Source organism: Calypte anna, chromosome 1 (assembly GCF_003957555.1).
Source record: "Calypte anna isolate BGI_N300 chromosome 1, bCalAnn1_v1.p, whole genome shotgun sequence".
NCBI lineage: Eukaryota > Metazoa > Chordata > Aves > Apodiformes > Trochilidae > Calypte > Calypte anna.
The window spans coordinates 30,070,175-30,079,174 of record NC_044244.1 but is presented as its reverse complement, the minus strand read 5'-3'; the positions used below and the strand labels follow the sequence as shown (position 1 = coordinate 30,079,174).

General features: G+C 45.1%; 1 protein-coding gene across 1 annotated transcript; it reads right to left on the bottom strand.

Moving 5' to 3' along the window:
• Positions 1–3,567: 3,567 nt before the first annotated feature.
• Positions 3,568–7,859, bottom strand: LOC103530214 (prolactin). Its single transcript, XM_030469148.1, has 5 exons — positions 7,829–7,859; positions 7,147–7,298; positions 6,926–7,033; positions 4,965–5,144; positions 3,568–3,762 (listed from the first exon to the last, which is right to left on the bottom strand). Exons 1-5 carry the CDS (start codon positions 7,857–7,859, stop codon positions 3,568–3,570), a joined length of 666 nt encoding a protein of 221 aa, XP_030325008.1.
• Positions 7,860–9,000: the final 1,141 nt, after the last annotated feature.

Below are 9,000 nucleotides of genomic sequence, written 5' to 3'. Positions count from 1 at the left end.
ATTTTTCATTAATTTGCAGAGTTATTTTTTCCCAAATTAATATTATCAGGTGCAAATGATGTATTCTCAGACTCCAAAAAGCATTTGATTATGGCACATAATTTTACATTTTTGAGTATTCCTAACTAGTTTCACTGCTCTCTTGGAGTGAAGTAGTGCTGGAGGTGAAGTGTTCTCCTGTGTAGAGCACAGCCATCACTCCTATTTCTGCTTTAGGCATCGGTGCCCTCAGAGAGCAATGTGCCCTTTCCAGCCAGCTGCTCAGTTGTGTTCTCAGTCACGGGTGGAAGCAAGGCAGTGGCAAGTGTAGGAAGGCTTTGGTTTCACCAGCACTCTTTGCTTCAGCAGAAGGCAGATCTTGAAATGTGACAATTCTAATTTTTTCTAATTTGTGACAGCAAAGGAGGAGGAATGTCTGTGGGTGATATGCTGGTGCACTGCTGTTCCTCCTCTGGCATCTGCTTCCTTGTTTTCTCTATTTTTGCTTTTTGCTATGGCAAAACAGTCCTAGGGTTTTCCTCTTTGAAGAAGGTGAGAATTGCTTTTCTGGTCTGCTGCATTTACAATGTGTAGATATTGCAGGGTCCACTTGACCCTCAGCAGCAGTCCCTGGGGTGTCTTCCCAGTTACTGAAGTTCCTATCAGATATTATGCTTGATTTCAGGGTCACCTTGTAACTGGCTCTGAGAGCCACCAAGCCCTGCATCCACGGGGACATGGCCACCTCCTATGGTGACAACTGCAGCTGCCTGTCCATGACAACACTGACACCTCCCACCTATGGGCCCAAGGCCACCATGGCCACCTCTTTCTTCTGGGCCTCTGGCCACTTCCCACAAGGCCATGGTCACTTCCCTCCCCACAGCCCCACGGCCACTGCCTGTGGGACTCAAGACCACCACCTCCCTGTGGGGACACAGCCACCATCTCTGAGGACATGACCACCTCTCACCCGTGGGTCCCACGGCCACTGCCCACCTGTGGGTGATCCCCTGTGGTAGCACAGCGTGCAGTGCACCAGCCCTGGCCCCAGGGCTCCAGGGACTGGGCTGGGACCAGATGGAGCGAGACAGAACTGTACACTGCTGGTCCTGGAGGGAGCATCCTTCTGTCACCCTTGTTTAGCACAAGACCCCTCCCATGTCTGTCACCTTTGGCTTCTGCTGGAGGAGAGCTACTGCAGATCTGTTGTGCTGTAGAGGGATTGCCCTAATGCCATTTTTCTCCTTAATTAATGTACCCTTGCCCAGTTTCAGTATTTCAGAGGCAGGAATAGTCCTTTAGTAGCAGAGGATGCAGCCATCACCAAAATGCTGCTGTACTCTGGGGCTGCAGCTATTCTAGGTGACAGGATAAATGCTAATTGCTGCTACATCTTCCATGATTCAGGTAGATGAGGGCAGAATGGGCATCCCTTTGCTTTCCTCTAACCAGAGGAGCCTCCCCGTACTCTACTGGGAGATGTTTTCTTCCCTGAGTATCTTCACAATTTTGTTATGTGTTTGTATAGTGCCTAAGGAATTGCAGCTAGTAGTTTTTCCAGGATAGGCACCATGTAATCTCTTTTTGTTCCATTCCTGGCACATCAGGGACCAGATGTCAATTGTGAAGACTTCCAGCTCCTAGTTGAGAAAGTACATCAGCTATCTACTGGACAGCAGATATCTGAGAACATTGGCAGCTACAGAAATGTAACTGAAAAGATTGTTCCTCTGTTCTGCATAAATGTTTCTTTCAAACATTCTCCTGCTGAGTTTCCTGGGCTCAAATCCAATATCATTGCTGAATAAACTCCAGAATTTTACTTTCCGTTCTTGGCAGCCTGAGCTCCAGGTACTGTGAACAACCATCAAGATCAGAGGACACCAGAAAAGAGCATTAAGAGATAAAATAGTCAAGAATATTGAAGTTAAATCTGTGTTGAGTGTAAGTTCCTGTTCAGATGGCACTAGGAACTGAATCCTAGAATCACAGAGTCATTTTAGTTGGAAAAATCCTTGAACATGATTGAGTCCAACCTTTAACCTTGCACTGCCACGTTGACCATTAAACTATTTCCCTAAGTACCACATCTAAGTCTTTTAAATACCTCAATGGACAGTGACTTGACCACTTCCCTGGGCAACTTGTTCCAGCCCCTGACAACCCTTTCATTAAAGAAGTTTTTCTTATAACCAATCTAAAACTCCTTTGCTGCAATTTCAGGCCCTTTCCTCTCATCCTATCGCTTGTTACTGGGGAGAAGAGACCACCCCCACCTCACCACAACCTCCTTTAAGGTAGATGCAGAGAGTGATAAGGTCTCCCCTCAGTCTCCTTTTTGCTAAACTACAAAGGGAATGAATCTCCCCAGTTAGCCAGGGCTGCTGGTAAATGATGCAGAGGCTCAATGATCATTTCTGCCACCTCCTTCAGTACCCTTTTGGGGATCCCATCTGGCCCCACAGGTGTGTGTGTCTAAGTGATGCTAAACATTTCCCTTTGGATTATGGGGCTTCATTCTGCTCCCTGTCCGTGTCTTCCAGCTCAGGGGACTGGGTACTTGGAGAACACTTGGTCTTGCTATTAAAGACTGAGGCAAAGAAGGCCTTAAGTACCTCAGCCTTTTCCTTTGTCATCATGTTTCCCCTTGCATCAGTAAAGAATTGAGATTCTCCTTAGTGCTCTTTTAGTTGCTAATGCAAAGACTTTTTGTTTGATAAGCTGCCATAAGCAGCAACCCACTGCCAGGAAAATGTGATTGCTATAAAACAGGTCAGCTTTCAGATTTTTACTTGCTACATTGTTTGTCATCATTACTGTAAAGCTGTGGGCTTTACAGTAATACCTGTGTTTCAGCATGTGTTTTAGGAAAGAGAGTTAATGCTGCATAAGCCACGCTCAGCTCTTGGACTGAAATGGTACTGGGATCAGAATTCTGACTTACTTTTCATATAAAGAATTTTTCTTGAAGTTTTTCCAATGAAATCAGTAAAACCATTACAGGCATAAAAGATAATTCAAATGAATGAAAATGTGAGAATCTAGATCTTATGGGGCACATGTAAAAGTCCACAGAAATTAGTAAGAAGTATGCTGTGGACATAGAAGTCTCCATGGGCCCTGCAGTTCCATGGACTGATCAATAGCACTCTTCAGTGTTAAGCAATATTCTGCAGGTATGTATGTATGTAGAAATGGGGAAAAACAATTTCTTTCTTACATAAAAATAGGCTTTATTTATAGTATGGGGATGTATTTGTACCAAGGTTTAACAAACTGAATTTCACATTCCACTATGTACATAATTAAACTGTGTGGATCAGCCATAATCACCAGTCTCTCACAATGTAGTGTGCAAGGACGTTTATTTGTCTACTGCTAGAGTAATCCTTTTTATCTGGTGCACATACAGACACAATGTTTTACTTAATATTTCAGTTGCATAGGTCAACCATGTCAAGTAGCTGCTAAAGAACTTCAAAAACATTTTCCTACTGAAATTATTATAAATGTGATAATGTATAAATTATATTTGTCCAGCTTGATAACTTGCATGCTGAAGACTACTTGTCAAGATATTACAACTCAGCAACTATTTTCTGGCATAATCCTACACTTAAGAATTTTTAGGTAGCTTTGTACTTTATTGGAGTCTCTCCTGAAGCAGTGAATAAAGTCAGAGTCACTCATCATGTTTGCTTCATTACTAATGGATAAACCCGTGGTCTCAGATGATGCCATTCCATTCAACGAATTGCTGATGATCCCCATTGACTGCATCTGTATTGAAAACGGGGAAGGAAGCACAACTCATAACTACACATACAACAAATCTTTAAAAGATTACTGCTGAAGTCAGCTGCAGCATCACTGTGTTTGGCAATTCAACTCCAGACTTAACCACATACTTATTGAAGATATACGTAGAGCTCCTTACATAGAATAACTCTGGCTTTTTATCCTAACAGTATCTATACAACCTTTAGAGTAGCCTGAAATGATCTGATATACTGGTAATGCAAGAGTACTGTGGTATAACTCCATCTGATTTAAACTAGAGGAACCCCTGCAATAATCACTTCCTCATGAAGTAATATAGCAAATCAGTTTAGAGATTTTTTTTTTAGCCATTTATTTGAATGACTTTGGTCAAGGGAAGCTCTTAATATAAATATGCACCAGTTCTGTTTAACCTGTTGAACTCTGAGGGTTGTTACCACTTTTCACATTAGGAACTTCACTACGGAACAAAGCTTAGAATTGATGACTTAAAGGGAAAAAAAAAGCTGCAAAATAATGAAATGCATTTGCATTGTTTACTTAATTTTTAAAAAGGTATGAATGCACAAGAAATACAATGGTCAGGACTTCTTGTTAATAATAAGACAGAAAGGGAAAGAAAAAAAAATACATGCAATAATGTATATATGGACAGAATTTGGAGTGGAATTTTGAAATTATTTAGTGACTGGCATCTGACTTCAGCAATGCCACTGTTGCTTTGAAGAAGTTATCCCAGCATAAAATTGTTGCCTTAGGAAGGAGTTCTTTGCAGCAGACAACAGTGATACTTGAATTAGTAAGAACATAGATCCAAATAAAAATTAAAACAATAGTTAAGAGCTTGTCACAGTCATTTCCTCTGCTGCCCTAGAAAAGTCAGGTCATTACTGCCTCATACATGGAGCTGGAAATGGCTCTAGGCTTTGTACTTTTTCTTTATTTCATATGTTTAACATCAGTAAATTAGTTCCCAAAGCATATCAACTTCTATAATGCCATCTCCATAACTACCAATCCATAAACTTTGTCACTTTGGCAGAAAAATTTTTAGATCTGTAATGAAGTCCAGCATGGATGGATCAGAGCCTCTTTTGGCATTAAGGTTACAGCTCAAGTGAGAGCAGACATTGGTCCTCCCTTCCCCCCCAAGTTAGTCCCACCCTGTCTGGTATAAATAAAAGCTGTGTTGAAAATCTTGCCTTTTCTGTTACTTTCTCAACCCCAGTCTTCAGCTCATGTACCATATTGCTGATTTGCTTGGCTTTGCTCAGGCTGTCATCAGGTAACTCTTGGTGGTGCTCAATATGCTGGTTAAAATGGGAAAGTGGTTCTTTCCAGGCTTGGAGAAGTTTCAGTATCACGTGAGTTAATTCTTCTCTCTTAGAATTCAAAACAGTAAAGAGTTTCTCTGTTAGATTGCAGCAGGTCCTGTGAACACTGTTAGACAATTTCACTGTGAAATCTCAGCAGGATTAAGATTTACTTGTGCTGTTTGGTAGTTTTCAAATATTTAGAACTTAGGAGCCACTCTTTCTGGTTATTTGTTTAGCTGTAAGTAAAACCAAACCCCCTTTGTATTGGTCTTGTTTTCAACTTTCTTAGATTTTTAAGCTCCGTAATACTAAAACTGTGGAGTGTGGCATAAGCTAAATGGTGGCATTCCTGTCAAACTTACTTGGTACGAAAAAAGTTTTCATAAATGACCTCAAGAGGCCTCAAGAAGCCTCATCGAGACATCTCTGTTTGCTGGTAGGGAAATTCAGGTGTTTCCTTACCCCTTCCATTGATACAGCTCTGTAGTTAGAGGTCTGCTGCAGACACACTTCTCAGAAGGTGCCTGGTCGTAGGATGATTGCTTCTCTAACAGGAACTCAATTGCTGTAAAAACTCTCTTGAAATATAAGTTCAGAAATAAGGTTGACTGGTTAAAGTTTTCTAAAGCTGGCAAAGCCTCATTTCCCATTGCTCTTCCAGAGGAACTTCTAAATCTCTTGGGGGAAGCTCCTCACTCCATCACAACCAAAGAGCAAAACGTTACTGTTTACCTCTGCCTGCCTCCTCCTGGAGGCAAAAGCTTCTCCTGCTGCTGTACCCATGACTTTACAATCTGCTTTTCCTCAGTCTAAAGAAACTCTTCTTGCTCTTTTCTAAACTAGTAATGATTTTTTTCTCTTTGCCATTCCATCTGTCTAAAACAATTTGCTGTTCTTTGCCCCTTACCTAAGTACCGATTCAGAGATAATGAGTGATTTCTTTCTTCTGATTGCTTTTTGTACTTTGCAGTGACACTGATTAATTTAACTGTCACATGAACAGCATTCTAAGTTTCTGTTCTCCAGAGACTACCACAGCAAAATCAAAGAGATGTCTGTCTGTCATTTGGATTAAGCACTACTGTGGTACCCTTCTTACAGCTAATAAATATAATCTGGGAATATGTAACCATATACATCTTTCAAAATACAACAAACTAATGATTCATATGCAATACCTCTGTGAAGTGCACCTCTATGTGGTCAAAACTTATCAGTTTCTTCAATCAAAACTTGATCACAGAGTCACAGAATTGTCAGGGTTGGAAAAGACCTCTAAGATCATTGCATGCAACCACCAATATCTCCCCCCCTACCAATAAATAAAATGTATTTATCTATATCTTCATGCCCACTAGATCATGTCCTGAAGTGCCTCATATAAATGATTTAAAAATATTTTCAGGGATGGTGACTGCTTGACCTCTCTAGGCAGCCCATTCCAACACCTATTTTCTCAGTAAAGAAATCCTTCCTAATAATGTAGTCTAAGCCTCCCCTGGTGCAACTTCAGGCCATTTCCTCTAGTCCTAGCATTATTTACTTGAGAGATGAAGCCAGAACCTTCCTCCCTACCATGTCCTTTCAGGTAGCTGTAGAGAGCAATAAGCAATGATGAAGCATCAGACGAAGAAAAATCTCTGTCAATCTCCATCCCGACTGAGGAGAAGGGACCACAGCAGCGTGATGGGTGAGACATTCAGGAGCTCTAACGGGGTGGGGGGATTATTTCCCCCTTTCTTGAGGCGGGGGAAAAGAGGCGGTGTGACCCTTGAAGCCTCACCCCAGCCCCCCAGCCTCACGGGGCGCCACGGTGCCCCCCCACTCTCGCCGCCGTCCAGCCTTACCGGGATTTTTTGGGCGTATTCTTTGCCGTTGGGGGTCAGCATCCCCGACGTGTGGCACTTACGAATGGGCTTCCCCAGCTCGTTGTCACGGGGAGGAAAGTGTTTTTCCTACGGAAGAAGAAAACCTAGAGACCCACGGAGACCACGCCCCGCCCCGCCGGCAGCTGCTCCCTGGGAGGCGGGACCCCGCGCAGCGGCGGCGGAGCTGTCCCGGCACCCACCAGCTCGGCGTAGAGCGCCGTGGAGAGGCTGTGGATCCTTCCCGAGTGCCGGATCACCCGGTCGAAGAGATCTGCCACCGTCAGGAGGTGGCAGCCGGCGTCCCCCGGGGCGCAGACCAGCAGCCAGAGCAGCGCCAGAGCCGCGACGGCACCTGCAGAGAGCCCGGGGAGTCGGGGGACGCGGGGCTCAGGTAAAGAGGGGTAGTGGGAAGGACCGCCCCGGCTCTTCCCTTCCCCTTCCCCTTTCCCCTTCCCCTTCCCCTTCCCCTTCCCTTCCCCTTCCCCTTCCCCTTCCCCTTCCCCTTCCCCTTCCCCTTCCCCTTCCCCTTCCCCTTCCCCTTCCCTTCCCTTCCCCTTCCCCTTCCCCTTCCCCTTCCCCTTCCCCTTCCCCTTCCCTTCCCTTTCCCTTCCCCTTCCCCTTCCCCTTTCCCTTCCCCTTTCCCTTTCCCTTTCCCTTTCCCTTTCCCTTTTCTCCTTCCCCTTTTCGTTTCCCCTTCCCCTTCCCCTTCCCCTTCCCCTTCGCCTTCGCCTTCCCTTCCCCTTCCCCTTCCCCTTCCCCTTTCCCTTTCCCTTTCCCTTTCCCTTTCCCTTTTCCCTTTCCCTTTCCTCTTTCCTCTCCTCTTTCTCTCCTCTTCCTCCCCTCTCCCCTTTCCCCTCTCTCCTGCCCTCCCGCCTCCCTCACCTGCTCGCCCCACCGCCCGGGTGAGGGCCATGGTTCCGCAGAACACGCTGAGCGGCTGGGATCGGCCAGCGCCGGCGTTGTCCCCGCGTCCCCCCTATATATGCCAGGTTGGGATGTGCGTGGCCTCGGGGGGATCTCTTGGTCACGACGGGTCCCTCCCTGACGTGCTCAGCCCGCGGCCACCATGAGCAAGCCGCCCGGAGCAGGGCACTGGTATCGACGGGACCCGTCCACCCCTCTGCCTCCCGGCACCGCAGAACCCGGCAGAGGCTGCTGAGCTGCTGGGCTGCTCTGGTGTCGGGGTCACAGCCGAACTCGTGGGCAGAGGGGGGCGGCCCTGCCCATGCCCTACTCCAAAAAAATAAGTGGCATAGCCAGGTCTGTATCAGCACGAACACCCCCGTGGATGCGGGGCATGGATGTGAGAACTGAGACCGGGTAAATGCTCTTGTCAGCAATAACAGGAGGTTTATACAAGGACAGCAATGGGGCAACGTGAGGGGTAGGAGAGAAACCTGGCTTACTGACATTTCTCTCTTAATTACCCCTTTTAGTCACAGTTAAACTCAGATCTGCTTTCCCTGCTCTCTCACAGCTGGTCAGAGATAAGACTACTGAAGATAAAAGAGATTTTTAAGTAGGGTAAAAAGAGATTTCAGTTTCCTTTTGCCCAAAGAAAGGTTAAAAGGATGATGCATGTGAAGGAATGCTCACGTGTCTTTGTCACACAATCTGTGTTGTCTTCATTCACCCAGACATCTTAAATGAAGGTTATTTCCCTCTGAGAGCTACTCATAAATCATGTGTTCTTCCTTGCCTTGCTGTGGTGTGTGCTGAGCTAGCCAGATTTGATTTAGTTAAGTGATTACAATTTCCAAAAGGAATTTACTTTTTTCATCTTGGAGTTGGATCAGTATAAGCAAATACTTGAGATCTCACTACTGGGGTAGTCCACATGCTCCTTAACCTCTATCAGCAAAGCAGATTTGCCAGCCCTTCAAACCAATACATCTCTGAACCCAACAGACCAAACTCACTCTTCCAAAATTCCCCTAAGTCACTTCTGAAGTTTGATAACTTGGGTCCATAAGATCCTTTTTATCCCTTATATTTTGAAATTCCTAAAATAATTAATTTTAAAAGCAGTTCATTAAGGTGTGTTTAATGATCAA

Bases quoted from the DNA above. Each gene is read 5' to 3' on its own strand.
- LOC103530214 (XM_030469148.1), bottom strand. From the start codon at position 7,859: ATGGCCCTCACCCGGGCGGTGGGGCGAGCAG. The intron at 7,299-7,828 runs GTGAGGGAGGCG...GGCTCTCTGCAG, and splicing joins CCGGGCGGTGGGGCGAGCAG to GTGCCGTCGCGGCTCTGGCG. The intron at 3,763-4,964 runs GCAAGATTTTCA...TTTTCAATACAG, and splicing joins TTGAGAAAGTAACAGAAAAG to ATGCAGTCAATGGGGATCAT.